Raw genomic sequence first — 19,893 nt, 5'->3', positions numbered from 1 at the left:
GGCACTGTCTCATAGTGCAGCTTTTTACACTACAGGTATATAGAAAAGGAAAATGTCATTCAAATTCATAGATTTAACCAATGAGAAAGCTCTTATTCAAATAATGTATTACCAAACAAAGATTCCAGAACTTTCCAGAATTACACTAAAATAACCACTAGCGAACACATTGAATAACTGCAGATACATACTGTGGCCATCAGGGAGCATAATAAACTGTTCCACGTATATAAAATACAAGCAGGACAATTAATTGTTAAACTGCAAAGAAATTAACAGTTAAACAGTCTAACAGTCTAATCTTAAGAATTAAACAGTTGGGTCCAACATTACCCTCCATTGATGCTGCCTGACTTGCCGAGTTCCTGTAGCAGTTTGTGTGTGTTGCTCAAGATGTCCAACATCTGCAAAATCTCTTGATTTTTTATCTTTTTGGTCACCTGTTATGTGAAAGATATGGTTAAACTGGAAAGAGTACAGAGGCTTATGAAGATGTTGCCAAGACTCCATGGCCTGAATTTTCAGGACTAGTTGGCCAGGCTAGGTTTTATTCTGTAAACTTTAGGAGCTTATACAAATGTTCAAAATTATGGGAGGCACAGATAAGGTGATAATAGAAGTCTTTTTTCTTAGGGTAGGGGGGTCCAAAACTAAGGGGCATAGTTCTAGGGTGAGAGGAGAAAGATTTTAAAGGGACCCAAGGAGCAACTTTTTCATCCAGAAAAACAAGGAGGCAGGGGCAGTGATTGAGGAAGGTACACTGCAACGCTGTTACTTCATCAAAGCCTTCAGCAACAGGGCTGGCATGATTTACCTTCAATAATCTATGCTATAATTTAATTATTTGGCCTTATTTAAAATGCTAATTATTTACCCAAAGTCAGGTTCACAGTTCAATAGTTCCTCTCCCTGTTCTGCATATGACACAATCCTCATATCAATGAAGAATTAGATGACTTCTTACAGCATTTAATATCCTTTTATAATAGATGAATATAATTCAGACTGAGAATCTTCCCTACATTGAGAATGTCCATGCTTTTAAGGACAAATAGATCAAGTCCTGGACCAATTGCCAGATCAAGCAGCAGCAATTCTGCTTAAAGGTAATCGACTGAAACATGAATGACTTTTAAATGCACACACCTCACAAATCATGATGAGTATTTTTTAGTATTATATTTTATTTCCAATTACCAGATCTACAGTGCTTTATTTCTGTAACATTTCAAGTACCTGTTCTTTATTTCTAATGTATCCATGGTCACTTCCATTTCCTCCTTCACCGCTACATTGTCAACAAAGATTGACAACTACTTCAATAAAGATACAAAGTACCCATTCAGCACTGCATCATATCCCTATCCTCCACAAGAATATATATTTTTGCTCCATTTGGCCTCATCCTTCGACTACAAAATCAGATGCAAGGTGAGTGAGGAAGTTGGATGATCTCTAGTCTTGACATGGTCAATAACTGCCTGTCTGTATTTTTGTCCGAATAAGAGTAATTCTGGAGAAGCAGAATATAGTCTCTGTGACACTTGAGACCTTCCCTGAAACGTGGCTGCTGCCTAGATTAAAGCTTGCAGTTAATGCTAGAGGTACTACTAGTTAACTAGTTACATTTTGTTTACCACCTTAATCATAGGATTTTATTAGATATGCTTAAACATGAGATCTGTTGCAATTGGCAAAAGATAGTTCATGAACAATACTGAAACTATGGCAACTTCCGCACTTCCTCACGTGAGCCTTTCCATGCTTTGAATGTCTCTTTCTGCCTCAAGAAGGAAGGCCTAAAGTGTTGGCTGCAATGTGCTTTTTCAGAATGCACCAGCCACCACTCGGTGACTATTTCAAAAATAGAGAAACCAGGAGGTGACCTGATTGCTCACAAGTTGCACTTGATACATACAAAAATGTATTTATACCTTTTGTTGAGTTCATCTATTTTTATGTACAGTATCTCTATAACACTCTACTGTATAGTTACCTTTAGAAGGCAACTAAAAAGCAATTAGGAAAGAAAAGATAAAAAATGAAGTAAGCTAGCCATTAATATAAAAGAGGATACAAAAATTTTTTTCAGATATATAAAAAGTAAAAGAGAGGAAAGTGGATATTGGACTGCTGGAAAATGATGCTGGAGAGGTAGTGATGGGGAGGGGGAAGAACAAAGAAATGGCATTCAAACTCAGTAAGTCTTTTGCATCATTGTAGAAGACACCAGCCGCATGTCAGGAATTTGAGGGTAACTGGACAGAAATGACTGTGGCCACATTGTTAAGAAGGTGCTTGAGAAGCTGAAAGGTCTGTAGGTAAATAAGTCACCTAGGGTTTTGAAAGAGGTAGCTGATGGGATTGTAGAGACATTAATAGTGATCTTTTAGGAATCAACAGATTTTAGAATAGTTCTGGAGGACTGAAAAATTGCATATGTCACTCCAGGGAGACAAAAGACATAAAGTTTTAAGCCAGTTAGCCTAACTTCAGTGGTTGGAAAGATGTTGGAGTCTATTATTTAGGATGAGGTTTTGGGATACTCAGAAACAAACAATGAAATGGACTGAAGTCAGCACGTTTTCTTTAAGGGGGAAATCTTCCCTGATTAATCTGTTGGAATTCTTTGAGGAAATAACAGGCAGGATGACAAAGGAGGCTCAGTGTATGTTGTTTACTTGGATTTTCTGAAAGCCTTTGACAAGGTGCCACACATGAGGCTGCTAAACAAAATAGGAATTTATGCTAGTATAGGAATGAGTATAGCATTGGCTGACTGGCAGGAGGCAAAGGGTGGGTATAGAAGAGGCCTAAAGTAGTGCTACTGCATCAAGGTACCAGAGAACCAGGTTCAATTCTAACCTCAGGTGCTGTCTGCTTGGAGTCTGTATGTTCTCCCTGTGACTGGATGGGTTTCCTCTCTGTGCTGTTTTTCTTCCACATCCCAAAGACATGCATGCCGGTCTGTTAATTGGCCATTACAAATTGCCTCTACGTGTACGTAGTGGAGTAGGGGTGGATTTGAAGGCACTATGCAGTAAATGAAAAATGTAAGATTAATATAAAACGGGCATGGTATCAATGGTACAGCCCACTTCTGCGCCATTTCCACCCATAGGGCTTAAAGAGTAGAGATAAATGGTTCCTTCTAAGATTTGCAGTTTATAACACAGGTACAGAGAGACTTAATTAGGCTCCACCTACTCACAATTATTATCAACATATTGGCTGAGGGCAGCAAAGAAACATATTTCTAACTCTGCTTTAAAACTAAGTGGGAATGCAAGAAGTACAGAGAATGAAGAGATTTCGAAGGGATATAGGCAAACCAATTGAGTGGATAATATCATGGCAGATGGAGGGGATGAAGATACAATGTGGAAAAATGAGTAAGTATTCACTTCCAGGTAAGCTGATATGTTTTTTTAATGATGATGTACAAAAAAGATATGGAAGCGTCCTTGTACACCTCCGTAAGTGCAACAAATATGTAGGAAAGCAAATGGTATGCTGGCCACTGTAGCTCTCACCTAAATACAATGTATTATCATGATTACAAAGGGTGTTGGTGAGACCAAAGTTGATTCTTAAAGGTTATAATAGAGACGCTGTTTCCCTACACTAGCGAGTCTGGAGTAAGAGACTCAGAACAGCAACAAGCCATTTAAGAGTGAGGAGAAATTGTTTCACTCTGATCGTAGTAGCCTCTCTACCCTAGATAGATTTGGTGGGTTAGTCATTGTGTATAAGACAAGGATTGATAAATTGTGGATATTAAAGGCATCGAGTGACACCGTAAAAGTAAGCGGTGCTTGAGACAGAAATCGACCATAATCTTGTTGAGTGGCGGAGTTACTGGTCCGCATGTTATATACCCGTGTAATGTGGGTCTCATGGTCAGCTACATACAAGGCCCCACCGAAGGAAGGGAGCAACTTTGCAACCCAGCTACCGATGCACGTTGCTCGATCTCTTACTGCATTGCGGACACCCCACCTGTCGCCTTCGGTTGTCAGGTAGACGAGACGTGCGCACGTGGGACAGTCGCCGCGGCAATTTGGCGCTGAAACCCAGTATGTCGTCACTTGAGTGAAAGACGGTGGGGGAAGGGGAGGGGCGGGGCTTAGAGCGCGGCAGTACCCAGAAACCTTCACGCGTCACTACGCGGCGGCCATTTGGACTTCAGCAGCGCGAGTTGGTCGTTTTGTTCCTGCGTCGATGGCGGAATTGGAGCCTACGTCCCAAGAACCTGCGATCGCCAACATTGAGTTGGAAGAAAAGCAGGAGGAGAACATCCCAAGCGGTGGCGATGAAGATCAGAACCAGAGGTGCGTATTTGTGAGGGAAAAACTCGGCCCGAGAAGGCCGTGTGTCTATGGCAACGGTACAGGCTTCAACAAGGATGTAGGCCGCGGCCTTGGCGCCGAACAAAAGGGCGGCGCGGCGCTTATGATTCGGAGTCAACCCCGGTAGCCCTTCAAACCAAAAGAAAAGTCTATTTTCTTCCTAAAGGGAATGGAATTGGAACTAATAATTAAAGGCATGCCAACGTAATTTAGTTTTGTAGATTTCTTTTATAGTTCAATTTTTTGTATATTTTTATTTTCCACACTTAAAGAGATACTTGAGGTTAATCTACACATGAGGCAATAAAACCTCGCTGTTTATCTTCCTCGCGTGAAATAATTGTATTACAATTTATTGTTTTGTCCTCCTGTCTGGTTCACTTAGAGCCTCATCGTTCCCATTTAAACCATGCCGGTACTGTTCCACCGCATGTTAATCGTCTCCTACTCTTTGTGTGTTGAGCTTCGATTTTTTTAATCGGTGCTATGTTTTCTAAACCCGCTGGAGTCTCATTCCCAACCGCATGCTTCCCTTTAACCAGCTAAATGCTAGCACCGGATCTTTGCATTTCTCAACGGCGCCCCTCATTTCTCTTTGCACATCAAACCCGCGTATCTCTTTCTTGCTGAGACTTTCTCTTTCCCACTCACTACATGCAGCATCCCACCCCAAGACTGGTACCATATCTCGCCTTAAGGCACTTCCTAGCTTTTCTACATCCTCCAAAAGAACTTAACTGCTTTCTTCTTATTGCCCCTTTCCCCTAAAACTTGAGTATTTTTCATTACGCAGTTCCTTTTAGTCACTTAATTGAAACCGATCATTTTTCTACTCGCCCACCAACAAATTAGCCTTTCAGCTTAAAAGTAAATATTCTTTAAGCATCTGTCATGATTTTTAATAAGTTCTTGCTTTCTCTAAAAACTTATTTAAAATTTTCCGTATTGATGCAATGTGCCATGGGTAAAGTTCGTTAAATCTTTGCAGAGGTAGCTTTGGGCAAAATGTACGTATGCAAAATAAATTAATATTGAACTTGATTTTTTTTCCTACAGTGAAACAAATGAAGCTCCACTTAAGAGTGATAAAAATGATAAGCTAAAGGAAAAAAGCAGCAAGCGTGGAGGAAACCGTTTTGAGCCATATTCAACCAACCGAAATGCAAGATTCCGGGTTTTTGTGAGCAATATCCCATTTGAAATGAAATGGCAGACACTTAAAGATTTAATGAGAGAGAAAGGTAAAGTCAGGTGTAATGTGTACTCATTGGAAATTAAAATTAGTTTCAGTTGTTTCATTGATCAGTATTACATGTACTAACTAAATTTGCTTTTATTTTTACTTCAATCCTTGATGCTGAGTATGGATCGTCTTGAAGAACCTCTTTTGTCCAGAGGAAATGTTTGTTGAATTTTAACTAAATGTCTCTTTACAGCATTTCTGAGGAGTAATTGTGAATCAAATTTAGCAGAATGTTGATGATTACAAAAAATTTGGCATCAAGGGCAGGTGACTTCATCCTTTTAAGCCTCTTTCACCATTCCACAAAATCATCACATCAAATTGTAAATTCATTTTATGAGGCGGGCGAAACACTCTTTTGGTGGCTTTTTTTTTGCCTTGTTATTGAAAGTTTAGGTGTGTGCACATGTGAACTAATCAAACATAACTTTTTTTTCTACTGTGGACCCAGATTGGTAGGTCAAATACAGGATGTGTTCGTTTTTTTCCTTCCTGCATGTTCCTGTCAGTTTTGTTTGGGGGAGGCAAGGTTATTGCGGTAGAAAACAAATGTTACTTCTATTTAATCTTCCCTGGGCCATGCCAGTTCATTTTGTTGCCGATAAGTAATCTGTATTTGATAAACAATTTGTGCCAGTCAATTAAATTACATGCATATTTTGCACTTTGTCTTCTGCCAACTAGGAGGAAATCAATCATGAGACTGTTCGATAGTATTTAGATTTAGGTGATTGTGAAATTGGTATAAATGAAAATTGGCACCATAATATTTAAGACTTTTAAGGATGTTACCCTAAATTGTCTGATGTTTCAGTGACTTTCTAGGTATTCTCCAATGCTTCTAACTAGCTGATTTACTTAGAAAGTGTGCAAACCATTTCTATTCTTTTGTGTGAATGTAACTTTAATTTGAGAGAATTAGTTGAGATTGTGAGGAACCATGGGTATGAACCCTCATCCCACTTGAAGTACTTTGGAAATATTCAAACATGGACAATACACAATTTGTTCTGATTGCTGTTTTTCTACTGTAACACCATGATACAAATATTGGAAATGGAATAAAATGGATAAAGTTTAAATTAGCATGTCATTCTTTGTGGGGAGGATGGACTTAAACATTTTAGAGGTGTTCGTTTTTTTTCAAACCACCTTTTTTTTTCCTGTTTTAAAATATATCTAATTGTGATAAAGGTGCACCCCTGAAATAATAGCTTGACCTTAACTACAGGTGCCAGTTTGACTGTGTAAAGAGGGGTTGATGCCTTTGTTGCATTCTATCCACTAATGTTCATTAGTATAGTATTTTAAAATAAACGGATGGATCTGATCTTGATATTGTTGATTGAAAGAGACATAACAGATTTGGGTATAAGGCTTCAATTATCAGTTAAATCAGTACTAAATGTAACCTAGTACTAGAATTTGTTTTTTTTTAAACTACTTGTGTATATTGCAGCAAGTTTGCATTTAACAATTTTTCAAGCGCTCCACAATTCTATTGGTTAGGAATGGCTTTTTATAAGAGCATCCCCTGAACTTGGAACCTATTTTAGTTGGGTAATAGTGTAATTGAGAGAGATTTCTAGTTTTAAAACTTGTTCTTTACAAATTACACAATAGTCTTTGTACTTTCACAGACACGTGCATTGTACTTTTTAGAATCTTTTTGCTTGTTTAACCAATAGAGGTTGGAGTACCTGTGCTGGATAGAACCAGTTTAATTTCATGATTCCATTGAATTGATGGCTGACAGGAAATTTGATCCTGAAAGTGCAAACTCTATCAAGGCTGCATTATAAAATTGTTGAGCATACTTTGCTTTAAAGAAATCACACCCAGTATCTGAGAATCTTGCGTGTTGATTGTTTTATCCTATAAGATCGTATTTCTCAATCCCCATTAACAGCTAATCCAGATTTCCTGAATCAGTGGTTGCAATGTGCATATTACTGTGATTTTATTTATTGTTAAAAGTATCATTGCTTTAAGAATAATTTGTGGGTGCACTTAATTACATGATTGTTTTGCACATTTGGAGTTTTGTTAACTTGTAACTTTTCTGAAACAGTAGCAATGCTGAAGAAAATATTTTGTCATTTTGCAATTTAGTTGAAGGTCAGTGAGGAAATGCCATCATTTCGTAAGTTCACAAATTTGGTAAGGAGTTGGTGTTATATACAAAGTGATGCATTGAATGTTTGAAGATTGGTAATTTGAACAGCCTGACACAATGGATATTGTCTTAACATTTGGAACTCGGGAGTAAAGTTGAACAAAGTTTTGAACATATGTCCTTAAGTTGAGGAAAGTGTTTTGACCATTGAACTACATTTAGCTCATTAAAATGAGTTGTCACTACAGCAAGAAGTCTTAACTTATCTTAAAGTGTTGCTGCATCCATGGAAGAGACAGAAGTGCTACTTTGTCTCATCTACCACAACCACACTTCCTTCCTACTGCTCCATCAGCCTTATGAATATCTGATCATTTGCTTTAGAGTTGGACAGTGCAAGCTTACTAAATTGTGGGCAGAAGTTCCATTTACTTGATTATATGCTTTCTGCTGTTTGGAGTAAATATTTTAAACAAAATGTTTAACATCGCCTCATTTTTGGTATATTAACGAAATTCTATAATTCTTCCAATAACCATCTGATTCACTTGACTCTGGAAAGCCATTCTTGACTTTTCCTTGAAATTGACATTCAATTGTGTGTTCAGCAACTGCGTAAAAAAGGATTATTGGTCATTCAGAACAGAAGTGTGAACAGTCCACCATGGTGCATGCTGCTGCTGAATAGCACTACTTGATGTTACCAGTATTTAGTAGTCTGACAGGAAAGAAGCATCAGCAGACTTTGTTTTACATGTGAAATCACCAAGTGTCAATTTTAGGTTTGTGTAGACTCCTGCCTTTCTTGATGTAGTGATGGCTTCAAGCGGTAAGACTCAAAAGTTGGTGGCCTAAAATTGGTGTAATACTGGGAATGTGCCCATTCAGTTTCACATGTCTTTGGTATTGTAGATTACTGATGATGTCTAAATGATTTAGATAGTAGAATGATGGGATTATTGTGGTACAGGTGTGTAGGAAACCAAACTCTGTATTCAGCCTAAATGTAGTCTTTGTACTACACTAAGCCAAGTTAAGAACAGTTGAGACCCACTGCCTAGTGCAGCAGAGTTATTAGAGTGCAGGCAATTCTTTTTAAAAGCAAGTTTGACTCTACACATTTTTTCATTTGGGAAATACTTAAATTTCTTAATAGCATTATGATGCAGGGTGGATTTACAGTTTAATTCCCTGCTTCGGCATGTTGCCACGATTACAGTAATTGTAGATATTTTTTCAAAAAGAAAGTAACATTGAAGAAAATCTTATGGAATTGATTGCTGCTTAGCCTCCAGTAAAATCTTAACACCATACGTTCAGATTTATGTACTTAACTAATGAGAATAGATTATAGTTATTTGTACTAGCTCCTGTCCTTTTTTTTGTGCCTCTCCATTCCTTTTCCAGTCCAAGTGAAATTTTATCCCATTAGTATTAACAGAACATAAACATGGGATGTATTCTGGGTTCAGTGTAAGTGTTAATATCCCTGCAGTACTGTCTTAATTGCTGAGTGGGTACATCTAGGAAACAGTATTCTTAGTTTTTATATGTATAAAGTAACCTATTCAAAATTGATCATTGCAAAATTAAAATTTTGTAAATCTTAAGAATTCTCATCTTGCATGAACAGAAAGACAGTACAAATTGATGCAGCAATATTTGTTTTCTCTTACTGGTCCTCTGTTCTATTCAAGAAAGCTTGGCTTCCTTTATTTTTGTCAGAATAAGAATAATGAATTAAAATTAAATTGTGAAGGTATATTTTGATATCCTGTGAAGCTGAGAAATATACCATTCAAAGTCTGAGGGAAGGGGTAGAGGTAAAGGAAAGGACCTTGATGGCAGCAAACATTTTGAAACCTCAGCTTGCTATTAACAGGGACTGTCTGTGCTAAAAGTTGTCTTGGCTGATGGCTTAGTGTTTGTACATGTAAATGGATACTAGTCATGTAGCAGGTGGGAACTCTTGAGATCAGATCTAATTAGGTTTATTTTTAAAAAAGAACTTGGTCATATAACAGATTGATTCTTATCACAGTTGATTAAAAGTCATGAAGGTGATAATGGAAGCAGACTCTGCTGCTATTGGTGGTTGCTGGTGGGGATGTCACAATATATAATGCAATAGCTTGTTTATCAATATTATAAACCTCAATTTGTTGAATGTTTATGGCTTTCATGTTTGATTTTTGATCATTTTGTTATTTAATTGGTTGTGGATTAGGGAGAGAGGAAGATGTGTATTTTGCATATTATAACGTGACATCCTTATTGGCTGGGCACATTTGAGAAGAGTTCCAGTTTGGGAAGTATGTGTTTAGAACACTGGGCAGACGTAAAAGGGCTTGTTGTATGTAATATTGTTAGTAACTGGTAACAATGTTATTAAGGGTTGTAGTTTAATATGACCATTCTAGATTGGGTTAGACTTGGGATCACTGCACACCTGTACATAGCATAGTAAGAAGGTTTAGGAATGTGGAATGATATTCTGGGCTTTTAGAGGGCTCAGGTTACTACATAACGTTGTCAATGTTTTTGCTGAATTCCAATTGTTTTCTTGGCTTTTCTCCTTCCGTGTATGTTTCGTCTGGGATCTGGTTTGTAGTTGGTGAGGTTACTTACGTGGAACTCTTTATGGATGCGGATGGAAAGTCGAGGGTAAGTGATAAAGAATGAGTTCTTCTGTGGTTTCATTGCAAATGTAAAATGCACAGGATATGGAATACTGGAAGTGGGCTTTGTTAGACTTTGAATTTTGAAGCTTAGAAATGTGATGTGGCTAGGTGGGGGTGGGGGGAGAGACGAGGATGTGAATGTAAAGCTATTGACTATAGCAGGCATATTTGGTGCTATTTTGTCAAAGTTGAACTAATTAGTGCATATTAATATTTTGGTTGTCTTTGATAGTTTCCATGTTTTTCAAAAGTACTTGAAAATGTGATGCAGTATGTTAAGTAGTCAAAGGTTTATGCAATGGATTTATTATTTTCCCCTCACCAACATTACATTTGCTCCTATGCCTTCTGAACGCAGTGATAAGTAGACAATCATTTTGCTACAGCTGGCACCAGTCTGGTGCCTGCCAAAATTGTATATGTGTAGGCCTTGACAGTAAGTCATTTGATTGGAAAGCCTCGTAGTGAAGTCTGAAATGTCCATTGTATCATATCTGCACTTTTCAACTGGAATTGTTGTAGTTGTCAGAGGTGATTGATTTTTTCCCCCTAACTTTTTTGACATTGTCCCCTCTAGTTAGTTCAACACTTGATCAGAATCTGGACCTTTATGCTTGTATGGCTAAGCATTGTGCTATATTTGCTTTTTGCCCACCACAAAATGTGGTTTATGAACCTTAAAGGTTTAAAAGATGACCCCTGTGCATTATGTAAAGTGAATGGATTATCCATAATGTTGTTTGCCCCCCTGAATCATCGTAGCCTTCATTTGGCACTTTGTATTTAGTGTGGGAAGATTGAAGGATGTTCACTTTGTCAAATAATGTCAAAAAGAAACATTACCAAATATATCTGCTATACAGCTTAAACAAGCAACTGTTCAGGGATGTCAGGTATTTTTGTCTTTCCTGATGTTATGCTAACCAGGGCTGTAATCGTCAAAACGGGGAATATTTTGGTTCTGATCCTTAATGGTGTTAAGCATAGAATGGGATGTTGAATAAGTTGTCAATGGAAATGTGAAAGTGGATGGATTTTAGACACATGGTGGAAGTGAGTTTGATGTAAGGTTTATGAAAATCATGTATATTTGGTTAATGCTGTAGAGCTGCCACTATCCACAATGTGAAGTCTTGCTTGGAATAATTTTTAAAGTATCTTAGTTTGAGAGTTAAATCAGGAATTTTTCTGTATAGTCCCCATTTTGAAAGAACTGGGTTTAGATGGGAAAATGATGACATTTCAATCAGAACTTTAATATATACACCAGTATGTTTTTCTCTGAATTTACCCATGGGTCCTAGTGAGTTGAAGGCTGGAAATGTTTAAAAGAGCCTGGCAAAATACCATGAGTTATTTTTGGAGAGATCATTTAGTGTCTCACTTTCTGAGCTGTGTGCAAATTTATTAACATACAACCTGCTCCCAGTGCTCCCAGGTCTCTTAAATCAGCCATTGGGTGCTCTAAAGAGTGGCCTGTGGCAGTTGTTTTACAAAATTTGCTTCCGGCTCTGAGTGGTGATGTCCAGCTTGTGCTTGGTATGTCCCACCTATTATGCCCATTGTTGGGTATTTGGTGGGATTGTATTGGTTCTCTGGAACCTCTGTTCCTTGTGCATTGTTACTAGCTCATGATCTTCCTTTTGCATTACACGATGCAAGAACAAATTTTAGAGGGTACACAGCAGAGGACCAATCTTTAGTCAAATGGTGATGAAGTTACTCCCCCTGTATTCTCAATATAGGTTATTTCAATTTTTTATGGATATCAATATTCTTTATTTAATTTTTACATTTTTTTCCTTTACATGCTATCATCTGTGACCAAAGGGATGTGGGTAAGTTTCCCTTCAGTCTTCTCAGTTCTTTTTCCTAATAAGATATTTAAACCAAATTTGATCCATACATATGTAAGAATGCTGCTGGGAGATGGAATGGGTATTAATAGTTGCCATGTTTCTGTGATGAGATAAAAAGGTTCCTGTGGTTTCTGGTGCTAATACCCATTCTTTGATTTATGGCTAAACTGCATGTTTTTAGATTTTGAATATAGATGTATGAGTTATGTTGTGAAACTCCCTGCATATTATCTATTACTAGATTTGAATAGGGATTTGAAGTGTATGTAAGGAACAGGTGCATGGATATGTAAGCTTAAGCCCTAATTGGGTGGTGGGTGAATTTGAGAAATACAAAACTGATTGGGAAGGTGGCAAAGAGATTCGAGATGCTGGAATCTGGACAAAGTAAACAGTTGAAAGAACTGTGGGTCAAACAGCATGCTATGTAGAAAGCAAGTATATTGAATTGAGGCAAGGAATGAGAAAAGAGCCTGGTAGGTGGATACATGTTTGGGGCGGGGTAATTGTTAAAGTAGACTGGTGACGGGTGGAGCTGGATTGGGGGGGTGGTATTCAGGCCATATGTGAGTGGGGATAGGTGAACCAAGGAACCAAGGCTATACCAGTATTAAACCACAGGTAGATAAGAATGTTGGTTTTGAGCAGACAGAAGCAACTATGTAGGTGAGGTAATGGGTCTACGTGGGGGGGGGGGGGGTGGGAGTTGAACAAAAGGGAGGAGAATCTGGGGTTCCCACATCATCCTTCTGAACTCCCAAGTACAGAGCCAGAGCTATCAAATGCTCCTCAAATGTTAATTTGTACTCTTGTGTTCTTTACTACTGCTAGCGGTGAACCCAGGTTCTCTCTCCTTGTTCACTTTTTCTCTTTCCACCTTCCCTGCCCTGTGTTAAACAGTGATCATTCTCCCTTGATCTGGTTCCCATTGTTATCTACTGACCCCCCCCCCCCCCCATCTCACCTTTCTTCATTTCTATTCTGATTGTCATTCCTCAACAGCCTCAATCCTGAAGCTGGGTACAATCTGAAATTGAGACTATCCGTTTGCCTCAGCAGACGCTGCTTGACCTATTAATTTTTTCCAGTTGTTTTATAATTTTTTGGACAGGCTGCTGCATAGTAATTACCGCATTTACAAGCAGTGATGAAAAGGTTAACTAGATGTACAGTTCCAAGCCGAAGTATTGTCTGGAAGGATTTGTGTAATGTGCACTTCTTTTTCAGTGTTGTGGAGTTCAAAAGTGAAGATAACATGAAGAAGGCTGTAGAAGTAATGGACAAGCAGAGTTTTAGTGGAAGACCTCTTAAAGTAAAAGAGGTAAGTGATTCAAATTTGAAGCAGATTTAAGTGGGGATGGGCTGTATCAGTATTGGGACAATTGACCTTGGGAATAGTTGGGTCTAAAAGATTAGCATTACAGTTGCATCATTGCTGCTCCCACATTAGTTATGAAGTAGTATTTATATTATCTCATTTTGTTCTGTTCTACCTACAGTGAACCATTCTATTGCACTTTTAATTCACAGCTAAGCCTGTAAGCAAGCCTTTTTTGTGCTGTCAAAATAGGGCCACGGAAGTACCTATTTATTTGGCTGCATTATTAAGATTCAAGATTGTTTACTGTCCATTCCAGTATTCAAGGGCAAAGGAGACCTGATGCAGCTCAATAAAATACAATAAGATAAAAAAATACTATAAATATAAATACATAAAATGTTTTATATAAACAGATTAATTGTATGTGCAGTTGCAAGAAAAAGTTTGTGAACCCTTTGCAATTACTTGGTTTTCTGCATTAAATAAAATGTCGGATCTTCATCTAGGTCACAAAAATAGACATACACGATCTGCCTAAACTAATAATGCACAATCGTTTTTTTTTTCATGTGTTTATTAATCACATTGCTTACTCATTCACAGTCCAGACTGGAAAAAGTAAGTGCACCCTTGTATTTAATAATTGGTAGAAACTCCTTTAGCAGCAATAAACACACTAAATGTTCCTTGCTGCTGCTAATCAGACTTGCACAACGGTGAGGGAGAATTTTAGACCATATCTCCATTCAAGTTGTTTCATTTAAGGTCTGGATTCTGACTCGGGCCATTCCAAACCACAATTATTTTTCTTTTTAAACTATTGTGTTGATTTACTCGTGTGTTTCAGACTATTGTTGCATCGTCCCGCTTCTATTAGCTTCAGATGACAGACTGCTACCCCAATATTCTCCTGTAGAATGTCTTGATACAATTTTGAATTCATTGTTCCCTCAACGATTGCAAGCTGCCTGAAGCAGTAAAGCAGCCCCAAATCATGAGGTTCTTTCCACCTTGCTTCACAGTTGGGATAAGGTTTTGGTGTTAGTGTGCGGTGCCCTTCTTCCTCCAAACGTAGTGGTGCGCATTTCTGCCAAAGTTCAACTTTTGTCTCATTTGTCCACAGAACATTGTCCCAGAAGCATCGTGGAACATCCAGGTGGTCTTTTGCAAACTTGAGATGTGCAGCAATATTTTTTTTTGGAGAACACTAGTTTCCTCTGTGGTGTCCTTCCATGAACACCATTGTGTTTTTCCTATAGTGGACACATGAACAGACTTCAGCAAATTCTAGAGATTTCTGCAGGTCTTTTGCTGTTACCATTGGGTTCTTTTTTTGCCTTCTTTAACATTGCATGTTATGCTTTTGGTGTGATCTTTGCAGGATGCCTGCTCTTAGGGAGAATAGCAACAGTATTGAATTTCTTCTATTTGAAGACATTTTCGCTTACTGTGGACTGCACATTCAGGTCTTTAGACATGCTTTTGTAGCCTTTACCAGCTTCATGCATCTCTTCAATTCTTCTAAGGTCCTCTGAAAATGGTTTTGATTGAGGCATGGTCCACATAAATAGATCTTTCTTGAGAACAGCAGGCTCTGTCAGTAAACTAATTTTGTGTAACCTGTCTTTTTTTAAATAGAGCAGGAGCACCTGACTCCAATTAGCTTTTGTAGAGGGCATTACCCCAGAGGTTCACTTTTTTTGAACCTGGGCTGTGATAGTTTAAATGGTGTACTCCGAGTTGATGAGGAATAGTGCAATTGTGTTATTAGTTTAGGCAGATTTTCTGTCTGTTTTTGCGATTAGACCACAATTTGAGTAATTAATGCAGAAAGCAATGTAATTGCAAAGGGTTCACAAGCTTTGTTGCAGCTGCAAATAGAGTGAACAGTATGTTGCTTTATATTAAGTATACTGGGGTGTCTGTCCATAAGGTGTCTCTGACAGGTATAAATAGTGGTGGTAGGGGGTGTTGTGGGGTGGTTTAGTAGGCGGAGGAACAGATCATAAACACAACAGATTTTGTAGAAATCACCATGATATTGCTGGACTTTATTTTGTTCCTTTCTGTCCTTGATAGCCGGTGATGCGAACGATTTTGACTACCTTTGCAGAGCTATAGTACAACTGCTCTAGTACAACTTCTGTAGTATTCAGTGATGTAGCATGTTAAGATGCTGTACTGCACATTTGTAGAAGGTTGTGAGTATTGATGTATTAGGTCCAGCTCTCCAGCCTCAAACTAGAGGCATCGATGAGATTTGATTGTATAGGATGTGTTCTGGAGCCATGTGAAGTTTCTGCAGTTGTGCTGCCAATGTACAAAAGATTGTGAGTGGTGAGAGTTCTTCTTTTTCTTGAGATTCAGTAACTATTTGCCTGGCACCAATTCACACATAACATAGTAATGTGACCCAAGGCCTTGTTGGTCTCTTTTTTTTAAAAAAAAGCCATGATGTAAAGGAATGTTAAGTTTTTCTTAGATGAATGTTGACTGTTTATTCAGTATTTTAACTTCATTTATGCTTAGGATCTGGATGGTGAGCATGCAAGACGGATGATGCAGAAGTTTGGTGGCTTCGACAGGATGGGAATGGTTGGAGGTGGCATTGGAGGTGGTCCTGGAATGAATATCCCTCCAGCTCTCTTGAATAACCCTAATGTCCCCAGAGATGTTCTCAGTGCACTGCAAGCTGGCAGACTTGGAAGCACCATCTTTATTGTTAATGTGAGTTAAAATTAAAATATTTATCTGCTAAATTATGTTGTAGGTAACAGCATTAATGAAATTATTTTTGTAAACATTTGACCTTTTCTTAAACACATGCATAAGTTGTTGTACAATTAATTGTTTGATGTACCAGAGTCATAAGTGCAGTAGTTGACCAGAAAAGTAAAGAACACTATTTTCAGTTATAATTTTTAAATATGTAGTATGCTAAATATAGTTTGTTTTTAAAACGCTAAACACAACACTGTAGCTTTTTAAAAATGTTGCTTGTGGTTTGAGTTTTTTGTGTGAAAGATTATATAGGGAGCTCTTGTTGCTTAAGTATGATTGTAGTTTCATTTGCAATTAGCGATCACTTACATCAGGTTTAAGTGTATAAGATTCTTTTAATTGAGCTAGTTTGAGAAAGGTTGTAATAATTTCCTCTGTGGCAGAGAATGCTATAAACAGTACTGTCTTTGGTAGCGTAATGAATCACTAACAGCAGCTTCAAACAGTTCAATGATCTTTGCATCACCAATGAGAACGGGAGAGGTTCCGGAGGATTGGAGGGATGTGAATGTTCCCTTATTCAAGAAAAGGAGTAGGGATAGCCCAGGAAATTATAGACCAGTGAGTCTTACTTCAGTGGTTGGTAAGTTGATGGAGAAGATCCTGAGAGACAGGATTTATGAACATTTGCAGAGGCATAATATGATTAGGAATAGTCAGCATGGCTTTATGAAAGGAAGATTGTGCCTTATGAGCCTGATTGAATTTTTTGAGGATGTGACTAAACACATTGATGAAGGTAGAGCTGTAGATGTAGTGTGCATGGATTTTAGCAAGGCATTTGATAAGGTACCCCATGCAAGGCTTATTGAGAAAATAAGGAGGCATGGGATCCAAGGGGATGTTGCTTTGTGGATCCAGAACTGGCTTGCTCACAGAAGGCAAAGAGTGGTTGTGGACGGGTCATATTCTGCATGGAGGCCGGTGACTAGTAGTGTGCCTCAGGGATCTGTTCTGGGACCCCTTCTCCTTGTGATTTTTATAAATGACCTGGATGAGGAATTGGAGAGATGAGATACTGATGACACTCAGGTTGGGGGTGTTGTGGATAATGTGGAGGGCTGTCAGAGGTTACAGCAGGTCATTGATGGAATGCAAAATTGGGCTGAGAAGTGGCAGATGGAGTTCAATCCAGGTAAGTGTGGGGTGGTTCATCTTGGTAGTTCAAATATGGTAGAATATAGTATTAATGATAAGGCTCTTAGCAGTGTGGAGGGTCAGTGATCTTGGGGTCCATGTCTATACGACATGCAAAGCTGCTGCACAGGTTGACTGTGGTTAAGAAGGCATACGGTGCATTGGCCTTCATCGATCATTGGATTTAGCCGAGAGGTAATTTTGCAGCTATGTAGGACCCTGGTCAGACCCCACTTGGAGTACTGTACTCAATTCTGGTCGTCGTCTCTATAGGAAGGATGTGGAAACCAAATAAAGGGTGCAGAGGAGATCTACAAGGATCTCCCTAGGGCTGAAATGGCTAGCACGAGAGAGCATAGTTTTAAGGTGCTTGGAAGTAGGTACAGAAGAGATTTCAGGGGTAAGTTTTTTTTACGCAGAGTGGTGAGTGCATGGAATAGGTGGAGGTGGAAACAATAGGGTTTTTTTTAAAGAGACTCCTGGATGGCTACGTGGAGCTTAGAAAAAGGGCTATGTGTAAAGCCTAGGTAGTTCTAAGGTAGGGACATGTGTGGCACAGCTTTATGGGCTGAAAGGCCTGTATTGTGCTGTATATTTTCTGCTTTTGTGTTATACCTAACAATCTTGCAGTTGGTGTTTAATTTGAGGATTATTAAGAATTAATATAATCTTCTCTTCATTAGTATAAAATGTGTACCATTGGAGATAATATAGGAATTTCTGATTGGCAATAGCGTCTCCTCCACCATCTCCATTAGTACAAGAGAACCACAAGACTGTGCTTAGCCCTCTGCTCTACTCACTTCATACCTGTGAGGCTAAGTACAGCTCCAATGCCATATTTAATTTTGCTGATGACTATGCTATTATTGGACAAATCAGTGGTGGTGACAGGTCAGCATATAGGAGGGAAATTGAAAATCTGGCTGAATAGTGCTGCATTGACTGGTTGTACATTGGCCTGATATGGAAACACCAATGCCCTTGAATGGAAAAGCCTGCAAAATGTAGTTGATTTCGCCCAACCCATCATTTGTGAACCCATTGGCTGTTGGTATTAGGAAAAATTATTTTGGCTAAATGCTATCCAGGATTCAAGTATTTTTATTCAGCCTAGCCCCCAGAATTAGATTTACAAAGTTTTGGGGTAAATACTGCAACACTCTTAGGTGTTTCATTCTAAGTAGATTATACTGAATATTGTTCAGTGAAAGCTATTATCTGCCAATAAATCTTTGCATTACTTTTACTCAAGGAAAAATTCTTGCTTTTGACATTTCTTGAAATTGCATTTAGTCATGATTGAAATTATGCATGGCAGCAGTTTGAGATCAATTCTAGTATATCCTGAAACTTTAAACGTTGATTTAAGATTAAATTGCACCACCTATCTCTGAGATAAATTGATAAGATGGGTGTAATCTTAAACCCGTGTACAGTGTCTATTCCAGAAGTAGTAGTAATTCAAAAATTAATTTAAGCAAAACAGCTGACTATATTCTGAACAGTTGGTAGTTGACGATATTGGCCACATGAAAACTCATAAATTACCCAATGGAGCATTCTTTGTCATTGGATAGGAAAAGCATATTTATATAGAATCCTTATCTTTTTTATTTGAGGCATGCTAATTTCGTGATTATTTTACAGCTTGATTTCAAAGTTGGGTGGAAGAAGTTGAAAGAAGTATTTTCCATGGCAGGCAATGTAGTACGGGCTGATATTGTTGAAGACAAAGATGGGAAGAGCCGTGGAATGGGCACAGTAACCTTTGAACGTCCAATTGAATCAGTTCAAGCTCTTTGTATCCTTTATGAAACTGTCTTGGTTGGTTAGATTTGCAGTAGGGATTTTCAACTGCTCGGCCATTTTGTTTCTTGATTATAAAATAACTTTGCTGGGATCTTAGTTCATGAAGTCTTAAAATTATAAACCCAAGAGCAATTTGTTGTTACATCTGAATCTTTTAAGTGATGCATATTTTGGAAATATTTGAAGTTGATAAAACCTGCATATTCTCAAGATGTGTATATATAATGTTTAAGATTCCTTAATTGTTTTCAGCAATGTTCAATGGACAGCTTTTGTTCGACAGGCCAATGCACATCAAAATGGTTAGTTTGGATTATGGTGTGTGAAATCTGAATGATCAAGCTTGCTTTCACAGTATTAATGTTGGGCATGATTTTAAGGTTATCTTTGAAGGATTATTTTAAAAATAATTTGAAGTATTAATTTTAAGTAGTGTGATTACAATTAAGGCTGCTGAAATTTGGCTTCTACTTTTTCCACTCCATTTCTTACAATGTATTGGATTGAATTTCTTTGTGAATTTGGTGTGGGGTCTTGGTAATCTGGTAATTTGTATGAAGCTTTGCTATTGGGTGTGTTCTGGGCATGTTTTTT

At 38.1% G+C, this 19,893-nt stretch overlaps 1 protein-coding gene across 1 annotated transcript in view; it reads left to right on the top strand.

The window, feature by feature from the left end:
* Positions 1 to 4,145: 4,145 nt before the first annotated feature.
* Positions 4,146 to 19,893, top strand: part of LOC132406190 (myelin expression factor 2-like) — a 29,478-nt gene continuing 13,730 nt past the window's right edge. The window contains exons 1-8 of the mRNA XM_059991509.1: positions 4,146 to 4,331; positions 5,406 to 5,590; positions 10,320 to 10,372; positions 12,220 to 12,227; positions 13,476 to 13,569; positions 16,099 to 16,296; positions 19,138 to 19,291; positions 19,552 to 19,601. Coding sequence (XP_059847492.1) covers positions 4,222 to 4,331; positions 5,406 to 5,590; positions 10,320 to 10,372; positions 12,220 to 12,227; positions 13,476 to 13,569; positions 16,099 to 16,296; positions 19,138 to 19,291; positions 19,552 to 19,601 — 852 coding nt within the window. The 5' untranslated portion in view covers positions 4,146 to 4,221. The remainder of the gene's footprint in view (positions 4,332 to 5,405; positions 5,591 to 10,319; positions 10,373 to 12,219; positions 12,228 to 13,475; positions 13,570 to 16,098; positions 16,297 to 19,137; positions 19,292 to 19,551; positions 19,602 to 19,893) is intronic.

Source organism: Hypanus sabinus, chromosome 16 (genome assembly GCF_030144855.1).
Source record: "Hypanus sabinus isolate sHypSab1 chromosome 16, sHypSab1.hap1, whole genome shotgun sequence".
Lineage (NCBI taxonomy): Eukaryota > Metazoa > Chordata > Chondrichthyes > Myliobatiformes > Dasyatidae > Hypanus > Hypanus sabinus.
Note: the sequence above shows the minus strand (reverse complement) of the source record. Positions and strands in the feature narration are given on the sequence as shown.